The sequence below is a fragment of the Lycium ferocissimum genome, chromosome 4 (assembly GCF_029784015.1).
Source record: "Lycium ferocissimum isolate CSIRO_LF1 chromosome 4, AGI_CSIRO_Lferr_CH_V1, whole genome shotgun sequence".
In the NCBI taxonomy this organism is placed as follows: domain Eukaryota; kingdom Viridiplantae; phylum Streptophyta; class Magnoliopsida; order Solanales; family Solanaceae; genus Lycium; species Lycium ferocissimum.
This window is the reverse complement of record NC_081345.1, coordinates 31,868,636-31,884,084: the sequence shown is the minus strand read 5'-3', so window position 1 is coordinate 31,884,084 and position 15,449 is coordinate 31,868,636. Positions and strand designations below refer to the sequence as shown.

The following is a 15,449-nucleotide window of genomic DNA, read 5'->3' as shown; positions in this document are numbered from 1 at the left end:
TGATGGGTGATTTTACTCACACTTTTGAGTTTCGACGAATGTTATGTATGACTAGTTCTCAATATAATAATTAGAGTCAAACCTTTTTATAATAGCCTTTTTTCTCTTGATTTTTTTTCGCCTTTTGTAGCGATTGATTGTTATACATACATATATATATATATATATATATATATATATATATATATATAACAATGTTTGATTGAAAATTATTTGATTGTTATAGCCAAATGTCATCCTATTTTTTTAATGTTATTAAAGGAAAAGTATTTAAATTTAAATTCTCAAACGTAAGATTTCATATGGCATATGAATAATAATCAATGAATCAATAATTGTCTCACATAATTTGCTTTGAACTTAGAGCCTTACGAGATGAAAAAATTTATCTAAACAAAATACAAATATACGCAGGTCGTTCAATGAAAAATATTTACTAAGCATGCTTGATGTAGTATTCTTTGTCAAAATCGGTGTATTTAAAAGTCAATATATTAGGTCAAAATCCTAGACCAACGGTTAATTATCTTAGAAATTCTATCTCTGTATGTGGCTATATGACATCAAAATAATATTAGTATTTTTTCTTTTAAGAAAATAAATAACCAGCAACGAAAGTGACAAATAATAGAAGTCAATTGAAATTTATGAAAGAGTATTATAGAGGTGTAAATTTTACAAGAATATACGATTATATTGCAGGATATGTCATCATAGGTAAAAGATTTTATGAAGATTTCATACCGACCTAACCTAACCATACCGAATCGATTTATAGTGTTTTTTCAATAAAACCGTGGTTTTTTATTTAAGCTTAAAACCGTCCCGAACAATTAGGGTGGTCTTTTTAATTTATTAAAGAAACCGAAAAAATCCCGAACCGAACCGAATAGCTTTACATGTATGAAATATATTTTATATTTACAAATATGTTAAATTGAATATATAAAATATATTTTATAAATTATGTTTCAAATATAAAAAAGGATTTTGGCCACTGGACATATATGTATCAAATTCAACTTGTGGTTTCTGTGGCCTATAAGCTGATATTTTTTTGGCTCAATTGATCAACATTGCTGTCTTTGGCCATTTACTCTTATCCCTAGTCAATCAGTGAGGGATTCACGTCGTGATGATGCTATCGTTGTTTTCTTGCTACTTGATATAACACATTTCAGTTTAATTACTTTATATAATTTTTTAATAGCATTTACATTAAATATTTCAGAAGAAATAAATAGAAGTTTTATTTGATGGTCTCCTCCAAATAGGTTTGTGGAGGCCTGCGTCGTTACATTTTAATAAAGGTGTATTTTTAGGTGAACTTTAAAATTAAAATAACCGAAAATTAACCGAACCGTACCGATATAGAAGAAAAACCGAGATAGTGGGACGGTTTTGAAAAGTCTAATTTTGGTTATACAAAATAAAACAACCGAAAAATTGGGATGATATAATTTTTTAAAAATAAACCGACCGAACCGTCCCATTGACACCCCTATTGTTCACGCTTCAAATGTTCAGATTAGGACATGCGAGATAACACTTAAAATAACTCTTAAATGTATATATATTATTGATGGAGGAATTGAGTTGTTTTTCGCCTTAGGCAATGCTCACCTCTTAAATTAAGTTTTGGACGACCCAGAATTTTGAACAAGCAAATAATAAAAAAAGAAAGCAAAGTTTTAATAGACCCTACAAAGAATTGTACTGGAAAGGACAAGGGAGATTTGTCCCCTTCTCTTTAAAAGTTCATACGCGGTCACAAAACAAATTGCTTTGATGTCACACTATCTATCTTTGGAATAGTTAAAGAGAAAATTTTCCCAAAAAGCTGCTACTTTAGAGCCCGTTTGGATTGGCTTATAAGTTGCTTATAAGCTGTTTTCAACTTTTTTGAGTGTTTGACTGGCCAGTTTAAAGTCATTTTGTCTTAAAAATAAGTTTCAAAAAAAATAATTAATTCACTTGATTTATCTTATCTAAAGAATCCAACTTATTTTTTTTTTGGAGCATAAATTGTTCGCAAATTATAGGCATAAAGTTCATCCAAACAGGCTCTTAATGAACGAAATATTAAGATAAGTTTTATCAGTATGGGTGAGTTTGCTAGAAAAATGATTTTCATTAAATATGCCGGCACGAATAGCAGTCGAATTAAAAAGAGTTCTTTCTCCAAGAGAGGACCAATACATAAATGTTATACTTGAAGAATAAGATTCAATCAAACAGCACATAATGAATCATGCCTAAAGGCAGGTACTAGATAATGATATAACATAGGACAATTCAGATTTGATTGCATAAATTAACACGGAATATCGTGACATTCATGATCACTTCTTCTTGGCAATGAACAAACCCCATCTCTGTTCACCGGATGAAGTCCTGATTAATTTGGCCTTCCAACCTCCAACTATATCATTGTAGTCTTGCTGTAAAGTCCAAAATCAGAAACAAAATGAGATGAGATCTTACATAAAATAACATATACATTTCAAAGAGGGTGCAGAATATATGACAACACACTCACTTCAGAAAACTCCTGGATAAATGACTCTCTATCCTTCTCCACAATATCTAACTCTTTCTGGAGAACGTTCATGAACTGCAATGCAAGTAATAGACATTTTAGGTTTGTATCAGTGTCTTCCAAGCAAAGCACGTGACAGAATAAGAGTTTTAAGTTCAAATGTGATGCCAACCTATTTACAAAATCAGGTAACTATGATAAACATCCGAGTAATTAATAACCTCGCAACAAAGATAACTAATCGGACCACAAGTTAAACTACACAAATAGTGTAAAATATATCTATACTATCGGTCTATATAACTTAAATCTGAAATAAAGAAAGAAAAATCTAAACAGAACACGCACCTGTTCAGTTCGATCCTCAGCAACAACTTCATTGAAGCCAGCATCTCTGAGCATCTAAATTGTGCAATTATAAAAGTAGCCCTGTCAGTGAAAAACACTAGCAGAGAAGAGAATTGAGGCACATTAATTGTATGGGATAAATGTGTACCTGTCCATATGCTTCGACATCATGCAAATCATAACCTCTCTGTTTGATATATGCTGCAAATTCTTCTGATGCTGGTCCTGCCTTTTTGCAATAATCACTTATGAGGACTCTGCCTCCAGGCTTCAGCCACTTATAGAAGGATCTGAATAATGCAGGTTTGTCCTGCAAAGACTCAATAATTATTCAACCTTTAGGCCAAGAAAGAATTGTGGCAATGTAATGTTGAAGATGCTATCAAACTATTCACACTGGAGATACTGTATGGTACTTTGAAGGTCTATGTACCAAAACAAGATGAGTAAAACATACGATAACTTTTAGAGCAGGTGCACAATAACCAAGAAAATGAAATGAGATACTGTGTAGCAGCCTGCTAATTAATTACCTGGATGTGCAGGATAGTGTCCCGGCTGTATATCACATCGAATGATCCTTCAGGATATGTTTTCTCGGTGCAATCAGCAACCTCAAATTCAACTGCGCATTTGCGACCAATAGCACGTTCGAAAGCCAATGAGATCATGTTAACTGACAGATCAATGCCGACAACATGAACATCATACTTCTCAGCCATGTAAAAGTCGCCTCCACCAATGCCACAGCCAACATCAAGGACTTTTTCGCCAGGCTGAAGATCCATCATGGCAACAAATTCTTTGGTGGTGTCTGTTCAAAAAAAGTACAGAATAGTATAGAATATTAGATAACTGCTTGGACTAAATTACTGTTTTGTGGAAAGAAGAGAACTTGCAGGCGGATATGTCCTGAGAACAGGTGCGTAAGCCCTCACCAGAATGATAATTCAAAGAAAGAAACTATCTTAAGTAAGCTTCAGGTTCACTGACATAATTAAGGATTCTATAGCATATTGCATGAAGCGACATAAATGGAGTTGGGGAATTGAATAGAGAAAGTGGTGTAATCCAAGAGGCTTACCGATTCCTCCTGTGCTCACAAAGCCTTGCCCAAAGACTCGTTCATATCGCAGTATGCCATTGGACTTGTACTGAACAGTGTCCAAGAAATGCTGGAATCCCCTGTCATCCTCAGAACGAACCTTCTGCCATATCGAGCAAATCTGCAATTTGCAAACAGCAAGAACACATTGATTTACTTGTCAGGTGAATAATATCTAACCAATAGGGTAATGATGACAGCAAAGTTATACCTCATTTTGATTCTTTTTGTTTCTTACATAAGTTTCAATGCACTTATATCCGATGAGAGAAAGTTCATATGATTTTCCAGCACCATCCTTTGAATTACATTCTTGGAAAACCTGCATTAAATTACAATCAGAAGAAGAAAATCAAACAGCAGATTCAAGCAGTTTAAGTTGAGCTAAGAAAAAGCACGTGACTATTGTTTTTGGAGTGATCTTTTGCTGTCATAAAGCAAGGACTTGAATGAAACCATTACTATACAAACTGGTATTAAGTGCTCATCCTTTAACTTTTCACGCACTTATCACAGCTAGAAACTTATTGTGAAATTCTTCATAAATTTACAGAAAGAAATTTGTTTATAAAGGATTTCCGCAAAGAATGTTTTCTTTTCAGGAAATTTTACTGGGAAAAGAAAAAAAACAAAAGATCAACATACACATAGAATTAATGTAAAACTCTAGTCACGCATGCGGTAATTTTTGAGTGTAAATGGAAAACACTTTATAAGATGACCTTTGTATAAAATCTAGGCTCTCGATAGTGGGTTGGGTTGTTCTTTCCCTTGTGGTCTCCTGATTGATGGAAGCATGTCTCTCTAAAAAGTATATAGCCACCAACTTTCAACCATTTGACCATTCTCTCTGCAAGGTCCTGAACCTGAAAAAAAGGGGGAAAAGCAGTTTAAAATGTTAACTAGTAATCCGTCTAATAGGAAATTCAAGACAAATATATGAAGAGAAAGGGAGATCCTAAGAAGTTCATTTTACCAGAATCATCATCCATAGTAGATGTTCCTATCTACATTTGGAAAGTAGTATAATGATTGTAAAATGTAGGCTTGTTGGGAAAACTTTACACAAATTCTCCAGTTCTCTACAGGGATGATTCGTTCCAGTTCCAGAAATTTGGGTGGTGGTGGATAGATTAGAGGTTATAACCTATTGAACATTATTCTGTTTTCAGCCACCCTACTGCAAGCATGATCTGGCACAGAGGCTACATTTTGATGATGATATATGCATGTCACATGTTAGATGCAGACACTGCGACAGAAGTTATCGGACATGAGACTAAAATGATATTGATCAATCATGTCAATTCAAATATCATATGTCATTGACATAGTATAGTATCATATGTGTCTAGTGTCATACTTCCTTTTTAGCCCAATCATGACTTTTACACAATCCTCTTATTGAGATAGGCTTTTAACAAAAGTCCGCCTAGAAGGAACATAAGTTTTGAGGTGTTGTTCATTTTATACTGACCATGTCATAGGCATCATGTCCTGCCTCCTAGATTTGAGCTTACAAATAATTTACTGGTCATCAATTTTGTACTGTGTGCAACCTTATTGAACTTTCCATGCAGGAAGCAAGGAAAACTGGAAAAATTACCTCTTCGTCGGAAAGATACATCAGTAGCCAGTTAGAAAATATCAAGTCCACTGATTCAGGTAAAAAAGTCAAATCTGGTGAAGTCACATCAGCACACATAAACTTGACATTCTTGTGGTGCCCGTTGATGTTTTCATTCTGCAAGGAAGCAAATTAATAGTTAAGCAGGTATATGAAAATCTATTCACTAAATTTGTCACGACTGATCTAGCATGAAGCAACGACAAGTGAATCTTATGAACCAGCTCATTCACACGTTCATATAACTGAAACAGAAAATTCAAATGTCCCATAGGAAATGCCACAAACCTTCTTAATCACGTCTTCAATAAAGTCCACCGCTACAACCTCCCCAGCCTTCTCGGCTAAGTCCCCTGTGAAACGGCCAATACCAGCACCCAATTCCAACACGGATTTCCCTTCGTATGAGGGAAGCAGTGAGAGCACCTACATGAAAATTCACAAATCCCAAATATTTGGGTGGATAGGTCAATATATTTTCTTACAGCAAGTCTCTGTGACTTCACAAAATGAACAAAAACAAAATGTGATAATACAACCTTTTGGACAAAATGAAGTCAAAGGTTCTCAACCTTCAAAAGAAGAGAGGTTGTAATAAGCAAAATACATAAGTTAAAACTAAAAACAAAGACCGCCATGCATAACCATTGAACTTTGACAAAATAAGTTGGTTTTGGATCAAAATCCCTCTTCTAATTATTGAAGCCCAAATTCCTAATGCAAATAAGCTGCATAAAGTATTCAAAATAAGACTAAATATAATTAAGAACTAAGCTGAATGCCTCAGCAAAATGCTTGGCAACTATGAATCAAATTAGTAAGTGAGACACACTAAACCTTTATCAGACCCAACTTCTTTGGTCATAGCAATCAAATAAAAATTCAGAAAGTGCACTAGTATTCCATGATACCAGAAATGCTAGCACAGTCATACAAAGAAACCCTTTATCTTGACTTTGTGTCTTGAAGTCTAGTGGATTCGAATTATGACTCGACCCTGAAAGGCTCGTGATGCAACCCAAATTGGAGAAAGATCAGAATCTGTGTTAGTACCAGAGGTTCAGGGTGACCAGTGCGTGATTGCGGAGCAACCCCTGAGAGAGCAACCCCTGAAAGTTGCATGATCCTAGTGTGATCAGAGCACGGTCAGACAACCTGAATCCGAGTCCTGTTATGGTTTCGTCTATTTTTTAGTCCTATTGACTCTGTAGGCTAGGGATCTGATGAACTATTTCCTTGTAGGCTTGATCGAACTTCGTTAAATTCTTATGTTATTTCTTCTTCTCTATTTGCTCCATGTGATTGTATGCTAGTTAACCATTGATATATATTCCCGATTCCACAACACTTTATCTAATAAAAAAGAAGGCCCTAGTTAGCAGTAACAAACATGAGAAAGTAATAGATAGCCAATCTTGATCCAGGCTTTGTGCCACAAAAGACTTGCTATTGAGGGGTCCCAAGCAAAGCACCCCCACACTTTTGGTAAACGGGAGACACCATTTTGAATTTGACCAAAAGTAATAAGGTTTCACACTCAGTTAAGTATGAAACGATAACATTAACAAGGGACATGGAAATAATTACTATACAGCAAGAAACAGAAACATATACCTCAGGCCTATCCTCTTTATCAAGATCAGATGCTTCAGAGTCCAGCATCATTGCCTCCAAATTGAGTTCAGCAGTTTGCTCCATCCAATAACTCTTTTGAATCTCACGCTCTTGTCCTACACACCACCACATTCATAATCAAAATATTGTAGCAAATTTCCAACTCAAACAAAATCCAGAAACCAACAAGTGAAATTCTGTATGATATATTTGGTAGCCAAAGACAGAATTATTTTAGTTGATGGTTGTGATAAAGTTCCAAATCACGACTTTTACATGTTCTGATATCATGTTGAACTCTGTGCAGGGGGCGGATGCAATGTTCCAGCACGAGGTTCATTTCAATCCAGTACTTTCGAACAAAGCATAAATTTCATTGAAAAAAAAAAAAAACACGCTAAAATTGCAATAAATAGTATAAGCCTGAACACGTAATTTTAAACATAAATAAATTCAAATGATTGAACTCGTAGATTTTAAATCCTGAATATGCCTCCAACTGTCTCATGTAAAAGTTTTAAAGTTATTTGAGAACATTCATTACCTGGAGGAGCAGCATCAGTGGCAGCCATAGTTGTGAAAATTCACTAGAATCTTGTGATCTTTTCAATTGGACAAACTGGAGGTAGAGTTATGGTAGTTAGCTAAAAAGGTTAACAACCTTCAACAGCAATGCGAGATCTAGAAAAGGTTCTTGATTTACAATTACTAATTCTACCTCTCTGCTGCATCACCTAAACCAAAATATGTTAATGAAGTTGCTTAGCCGTGGCTTTGCCTATTTATAGGTGACGACAAATGTATTGAAAAGAGAACTGCTGATATTTTTCGCAACACAGAGCGACCAACAAAAATTGGTTTAGGAATGTTATCTAAGGAGTTGTGGAAGTTATTTTTCACAAGTTAAAAATATTAGCTTTCTCATGAGCATGGAATTTTGGCCAAATAAAATAACATCGTAAAAGTATTAAATTGATTAATCAGACACTAATTGTTACTTTCCAAAAATATTTTTTGTGCCTAATCAAATACCATCATATAAATTGAAATGAAAAAAATATTTTTATACAAGTATATTAATTTTTTACTATTTTTAACAAAATTGCTCATTCCGCCAATGTGGTTGAAAATGGGTAAATTTTAGCTTTCATGAGCACGCTTATGTTTTTTTATTATCAGGGAATACGTGAGTGATATTTATTTTGAATTTAATCTGCTTTTCTTTTGATCGTTGTTTTTTTTATATATAGTGGTAGCCTAGTGGCTTTATTTTTTTTAGATTAAGAGCCTTACATTGGATCAAGAGAATATTATATTGTGTGCTACCTTTCTCGGGTACACATTTCAAAGACAAAAAAGTCATGCAGTTTTATCATTAATCTAGATTTTAATCATTTCTCACTTCCTTTTAAAATACCATGAGATTTTTTATTTTGTCTTCTTCACAAGAGTCTTAGTGCTGCCACAAATCCCAAAGAAATAATTAGTTTAGATCACGTGGTAGTACTATTAAAATCCCTTAAAGATAATTAGACGTCATTTTTGGTACTATTAGAAGTTATTAAATTTTGAGATGTCTATAAGTTTGTGCAAGAGTGTTTATTACAAGTATATAGCAACGAATTGAAAGAAAGTCTGAAACCTGTATAGCAAGATAGATCGAGCATTCCAAAGATCAACCTACTATATGTCCAAATATTGGCATCTCATACTGTATTATTTGAATGTAGAAAAAAAGACATTATTGATTTCTTGTGTGGATCCAAACTTTAAAATGCAAGGCAATAAAAACAAGCTGTCCACTGACACCCTTGATGACTCATGCTTTTGAGTATTAAAAAAGATAAATTTCACAAACCAACAAAAACCAGGGTCCTTTTCTTCCTCATTTTCAGTTTTCACAATCACAACTTCACAAACTCCATTATATTTTGGGGAATATTCTCTTTTTTAATGTCGGCCTGGCCCTTCCAGGATGTGTAAGGGCGTGCAGAAGATATAAAGAAACTTTTGGATGGGTCCAAGACACCAACCCTTTGGACATAAATTATACACGAATTGGGAATCTCTTTATATGCATAATTTGTGCCCTTAATTACTTTCCACGAGATGGTTAAAAATCTGAAATTTATGGGTTCCTACATAGATTTCAAGTTAATACTGTAACACTAACTGATTTCACAATTAAATATTCATAGATAAATTTAATAAATTTCTATATATAAGATCTGAATAAAAGTTTTCGAGTGTATCTGTGTATGTAAACCGTAATCAACCCTCTAGATCCGACCCGTATAACTACCTTATATTCATTATACATAGTAGTACATGCCATTCATCTACCATAAATTTTTGTTCATTGGCCCACATTTTTAACATTAAAGGCAGATGAGCTTCAAGAAAGTGATTCTTTTTCTTTCTGCTTATATAAAGTGGTGTATTAAAAAATTCATATTAAAGCAGCTTATCGGAGGTGTGTGGGATAAAAATAAAGGCCTACACAAGGGTTCAATAATTGGTGCTATTTGGCTCAGTCCAAACTCCAATGAACAGAATTGGACAGCATTTTATGGATAGACTTCTCAGAATTTGGATCACAACTATTTTCCGTATACTAACACCCCCTAAAATATTAGACATTCCACACAGATTAGTTTTAGAATGTAAATGTTCTAATCCTTTCACAATAAATTAACTTTTGAAATTGTGGTTAATGCACACTTCCTTTCCAAAATAAATCACACCTTGTACTGCATTTATGTACAGCAAAGGTGTAGTATTCCTTAGATTCCATATCTTTTAGGTATTTAACTTGTCTAATTTCAAGATATCTGTATGTGTAGATAACTATGTATATGATGACACTAACTATATCTTTCTTTAGCACCCATATATATAACCAAAGCAATTCCAGCAAATTACTAGACAAAATATAAAATGTTCAAATCACATATAGCTACTAAACTACAACCTTCTGCGCATTGCTGCAGAGTACAAAGGCATATTCATCGAACTTGGCCTATAAGTCAAACTCGATTATCAGATCCAAGAAGAGTTGAAGGGATGTGGGGCGAACCAGCTTACAATAGGCAACAGAAAACAGCTACCGGATACATATATCCTGTGCATTCTATAAACGCTTGCTGCCAGGAATGTCGATCCACTGAAGTTCGAGTTCAACCTCTCCACATTCCACGTTTCTCAATCTCAAGCACATATCTTGCACAACTTTGTTGTCTTGCCATACCACTTTGCTCTCCTCAGACAGACAGTTTGACCTGCACGGCGTTGCTCTTGTGATCACTGTGCCACATGGGAGGCCATCTAAGTTCATTTTCAGAGCATCTAAAAATGGTTTGATATCAAATTCTGCATCTCCCATTTTGTCATCCATGCTGAACATATCATGATCGTATACAGTCTGAAAGCAAACATAAATGCGTGAAGGATCATCTGAGAGCATTCCTAAAAAAAACTTATTGGAAGAGGAACCTTATTCTACTGCAGCAATAAACTTTACCAGCTTAACAGGAAGATTTGCATCTGAAACAGAAAGGGTCAGATCTTCATTCCACTCAGGATTAACATCCTTCTTTATAACTCGTGTCTTCAGTTTCTGCATTCAAATTGTAGATGTAGGAGGTTCAAAGTTGCCACGAGATATTAATAAAGACTACAGAATAGGAAAGAATTTGCAAATATATCCCAATATTCCAATTTACTTAGCATGTCCCAATCCAGTTTGAGATTTTGTGAATCTACTTATAAGAATGATACATTATCCAGAGCCTTGGATTAAAAAAAATTGCTACACGTGCTCTGGTTATGCCTTACTACAACAATAGCTGATATATAATCCTTCGTTTATAAAAGTAACTGGGCATTACATAAATAATTTCTTCCAACACTTAATTTAGAACATGTATTCAATAGAATTGTAGTTGCTCTTTTTGGAAGATCACAGGATTCTAAATGAACGGGTTTGGATGTAAAACTGCAGGGACTTCTGACTTATGTTGCAAGCAGTCTGCAGTTCTAGAAAGTAGAAAGTCCAATAACAGTTTTAGAAATAATTTAACATCTCCCTATCTTTTACCATCATGAAAAAGAAAAGACTTATTTTCATCAACAAAGAAAGTTGAATCTTTTAAAACCATTCTGAATCCCAATATACTAAAATACCGAAAGCTAAAACTACATCTATATACCTTTCAAACATATTTTCCTTGCTAGAGAAAAGAATATCATACAATCTGTTATCCTGTCTCAGGAGTACTACTACTTTTAAACTAACGGACTTATCCTCTAGAAACATTAAAGCTAAAAGCACTCTACTAGATAAGCCGAGTAGAGCAGTGCCAACTATGGGTGAAATAATTTATCTACCCACGTAATGTACACCTCTGAAGCTATTCTGCTCCGAACTGATTTTCGCCTTTAATGGCAATCATTGGCTCATACAATTAACGAGTGAGATAAGAGAACAATGTGTTAGTTATATAGCAGTGTCCAGAAGTTGAAAGAATGCATATATTCAAGAGGAGCAAAATTATGGCGTAGTTTTTGTTTTTAAAAGCAATCACCTAAAATTACTAGTTCACTGAGCAGTATATTTTCATAGATCCATAAAAAGAGAAAAAAAAAGAAAAAAAAAAAAAAACCTCTTTTCCTGCTTTCCTTATGGCCTGCACAAATTGGCTACAGCACAAAGACAAAAACTACATCCAGCCCATTTATCCAATTATATACTTTCCGAAATTCAAGCACTTCTTATGGAACCAAACTTCTCAAAATCTCCAAGGCCAAAAGGACTTGGGACTGAAACTAACACACTGAATACTTCCAGGGGTGTCCTTAGTCTTGTACAATTACTAAAAGCCCATGTCTAGACTGCCACACATTCTAGAAAACAAAGACTAAAGGTGGATAGAAATGTGTGAACACTGTATAGAATTCAACATCCCCTTTTTACAAGTCATGACTTACAGGGCCATCTTAACTGGGATTCAACAAGAAAAGAACGTGGAAACACAACCAAACCAGTTAATGATGTAGGCCATCATCAGAAACGTTAATGTAAATCAAAACTATAGGAAAAAAGGTCAGATTTTTTAAGCACTTCATATAATTGCTATAAATGACTTTAAAAGTAATATCTTCAGATGTCACATAGTAATGGATTGGAGGTATCTCTTCTCAAAAGTATGGAAGTACTCGCTCTTCCATACTTAAAAATTAAGGTATCTCTTCTCAAAAGTTTAAAGGTAGAGGCGAATCCAGGATTTCAAGAGGATGGGTTCACCTTGCCTTTGGTTCGTTGCAGCTTAGCGCCTGTGGGGTTTTTTTTATTTCTTTTGCTTTTGGGACTTGGGTAATTAGAAATAAAGGAAATAAACACAGCCCCTAACCAGTGCTCTTGACAATGTGTTCCTTCAGTTAATATTAGATATGTTTTCAGAATTATACACATAATATATCAGTTTAGTCGAGTGACCATGTGACCCAAAAATTATACCTAAATTCGCCTCTGCTTTAAGATATGACGTTCGCCACCATAAACAACATAGAGTAACAGTTAATACAGAGTCAATGGGTGATCAAAGCATCATATAATACAACTCCATGCAAACAATGATTCCATAAGTTCAAGCAAAAAAAAAGGCGATTCATAAATAACCATAACCAGAAGAAATCCAACCAACCCAACATCCACAAAAAGAAATCCAAAATGCACCCATTGAGAGAGGAATAACCAAAAAAAAAAAAAAAAAAAAAAGGCAGAAAAGGGGGAAAGAAAATTCAGTCAAAGGGCCAAATTTGGATACAATCAAACGCAAACAACATACGACGACAACAACTAACTATTTGGGATTGGCTATATGAATCTTAAATACCCCTTTCAGAAGCCAAAAAAAAACATAACTCAAATTAATTAAAATTGAAAGAATAGCAAGAGTGTAAAAAAGAAAGAAGAATGGTGGACAAACCTGTTTACCCATTTTGACAACAACGTAAGGATCACTGCTGCGGACATCACGTACAGCGAGGTTTACACCTCTCTTGATTTTTATCCTTAAAAGACCCAAAAGATTGTCCATTCAGGATTTTGGAATTCCCTCCTCTCCTGTTTTATTTATTATATTATAATTATTATAATAAATGTGGTGTCGTCTTTGCTGACACCATAAACAATCTAGTCTCCCCTCTTTATATAATTAAACTAGTGGTATAACCTACTTATATACACTAATTACTTAATTAATAAGATAAGTCAAATATTTATTTTTTTGCTTTTTTCTCCTTAACACCCTCCCCACCAAGTGAAAGTCTTCCTCTAGTGAATCTGCAAAAGATGTGAAATGACAAGGAGTTATTCAAAAAAAAATATATATACTCAACTACATGTATTAGAAAAACACCCATAATTTAGAGTATTATTTTACTAGTATGAATTGAAGAAATTAATGTATTAATCCACTTCAGACAGATTACATAATGCAGCTCTTATTACCAGATGATAAATTAAGGGGGATCCAAGTAATCCAGCTCTTATTAATAAAACAAATTACAACATTAACTATATACTTTGCGAGGCAATCAAAGATCAGAAAATGAAATTAATTTTGACTTCTTTCCCATAGGGACAAATTGAAGAGCAAAGGCTTGTTGAGGCCTGCACAGGGCGGCAAGCATTTCCCCATACATAATTTTACATAGGAGGCAGATAAAGGAATCGAAAAATTATATTTTATAAATAAGTAAAATAAATTTTTTATTCATATACTACAAGATTTAAATTCCTTTAACTTAAGAGAAAGAGAGATTCAAAATCTCATGTGTTACATTTTTATATTTATTTATATTTTATCGTCGAAATTTCTGGTTCCGTCTCTACCACCACCGAGGGACAAACCATGCGGAAGAAACCTTGTATCATAAGAAATGACTAATTATTCTTTTATTTAAATTGAATTATAGATCCAATTCCATTCAGACAAAACTTCTAATAAAAATTAAGAAAAGAGAAGAGATTTAATTTCAATTATTTCCTTGACTTGGAGAAGATGGCAACAAAATTCCATTTTCATATGTAAAATCAAGTTAGTATTTGATACTTACATTTAAATAATCTTCTTTATGGAGGAGCTAGCGCTGCCTAATTACGGGAGGAAGAAAGATAGGAAGTTGTTAAGGTAATGCCTATTGTTGTATTTCTTGGGGGATATGGAGTTCACATGCAAAATGAAAATGTATGAAATAAAAGTCAAGGCCGCAAAAAGTTCGAAAATATGTAGCTGATGAGGAATGGTGGTTCTTATAAAGTCATGTTTTGATTTGATGTGTGCTTAATTATAGTCCACTAGGCAAACGATTTTGGCGATGTTTATACTCACACCTAAGGGTCTTTTCATGGTTTTTTTCAATTTATTATTTCTAAAAAAACGAATAATATTAATGAAATTAAAGTCACGTAGAAGGGGAAAACCTGAAACATCTTTGAACAAAATCTCCTTCTAGTAGGAAAAAAATATACTATTGTTACAATGCTAACTAAGTCTCCCCTCCCTTGTAAATTGCTCGTTTTAGGACAATTCTCATCTCTATGTTACATGTATGCAATATGTGCATGTGTTTTTATGCACGTGATTGATTATATTATAGGAGTATAAGTATCAATTGTTTGACAGCTATTAAAGTTACCGCATTAAATAATCAAAGTATAAAAGAAAAGCACGTAATATCACCAATATAGGCGAGATAGATAGATTCTTATCTTTAGTTAGAGTCAATCAACTGTCAATGGATTCGTGTGTCTAAATATCTTAATAATTGGTCACAAGTATATATTTAATAAAACTAACTTATCAGATATGTCGAGAGACGCGTATTTCCGTATCGCAATATCCTCACTAAGAAACTTATGAAGGGATATAGAAAATCAAATGTGGACGTACTATTGCACATATTAGACTGGCCTTTAACGAGTCCGGAGCCAAAATGGCTTCTTTTTACAGCCATTACACCAAAATGGCATGCCTTTTTTTTTTTAAACCCAAATGGGTATTTCGTGGCAATTCAACGAAACGCAACAAATTTTTGTTTTTTTTTTTAATTTCGTTTTTAATATAAAACATCACCTTCTTCTTATTTAACCCCCTCCCCCATTAAAATACACCATAACTTGAATTTCAAGCTTTTTTTTTCCCCTTTTTTTA

The 15,449-nt window shown here is 33.9% G+C and overlaps 2 protein-coding genes across 2 annotated transcripts; both read right to left on the bottom strand.

Moving 5' to 3' along the window:
• Window positions 1–2,152: 2,152 nt before the first annotated feature.
• On the bottom strand, window positions 2,153–8,093 carry LOC132052316 (phosphomethylethanolamine N-methyltransferase-like). The gene is made up of 12 exons (XM_059443805.1): window positions 7,778–8,093; window positions 7,234–7,349; window positions 5,908–6,045; window positions 5,599–5,736; window positions 4,715–4,858; window positions 4,204–4,314; window positions 3,972–4,113; window positions 3,421–3,701; window positions 3,036–3,197; window positions 2,888–2,941; window positions 2,540–2,614; window positions 2,153–2,441 (listed from the first exon to the last, which is right to left on the bottom strand). Exons 1-12 carry the CDS (start codon window positions 7,803–7,805, stop codon window positions 2,343–2,345), a joined length of 1,488 nt encoding a protein of 495 aa, XP_059299788.1. The 5' UTR covers window positions 7,806–8,093; the 3' UTR covers window positions 2,153–2,342.
• A 1,996-nt stretch (window positions 8,094–10,089) lies between these two features.
• On the bottom strand, window positions 10,090–14,515 carry LOC132052315 (protein C2-DOMAIN ABA-RELATED 4-like). The gene is made up of 4 exons (XM_059443804.1): window positions 14,353–14,515; window positions 13,221–13,576; window positions 10,754–10,849; window positions 10,090–10,654 (listed from the first exon to the last, which is right to left on the bottom strand). Exons 2-4 carry the CDS (start codon window positions 13,329–13,331, stop codon window positions 10,364–10,366), a joined length of 498 nt encoding a protein of 165 aa, XP_059299787.1. The 5' UTR covers window positions 13,332–13,576; window positions 14,353–14,515; the 3' UTR covers window positions 10,090–10,363.
• Window positions 14,516–15,449: the final 934 nt, after the last annotated feature.

Coding starts and splice junctions, on each gene's coding strand:
- LOC132052316 (XM_059443805.1), bottom strand. CDS start 7,805: ATGGCTGCCACTGATGCTGCTCCTCCAG. Junction 6,046..7,233: donor ATAAAGAGGATAGGCCTGAG/GTATATGTTTCT, acceptor ATTTTCATGTAG/GTGCTCTCACTGCTTCCCTC. Junction 2,942..3,035: donor ATGTCGAAGCATATGGACAG/GTACACATTTAT, acceptor TGCACAATTTAG/ATGCTCAGAGATGCTGGCTT.
- LOC132052315 (XM_059443804.1), bottom strand. CDS start 13,331: ATGGACAATCTTTTGGGTCTTTTAAGGATAAAAATCAAGAGAGGTGTA. Junction 10,850..13,220: donor TTGTCAAAATGGGTAAACAG/GTTTGTCCACCA, acceptor ATTTGAATGCAG/AAACTGAAGACACGAGTTAT. Junction 10,655..10,753: donor CAAATCTTCCTGTTAAGCTG/GTAAAGTTTATT, acceptor GTTTGCTTTCAG/ACTGTATACGATCATGATAT.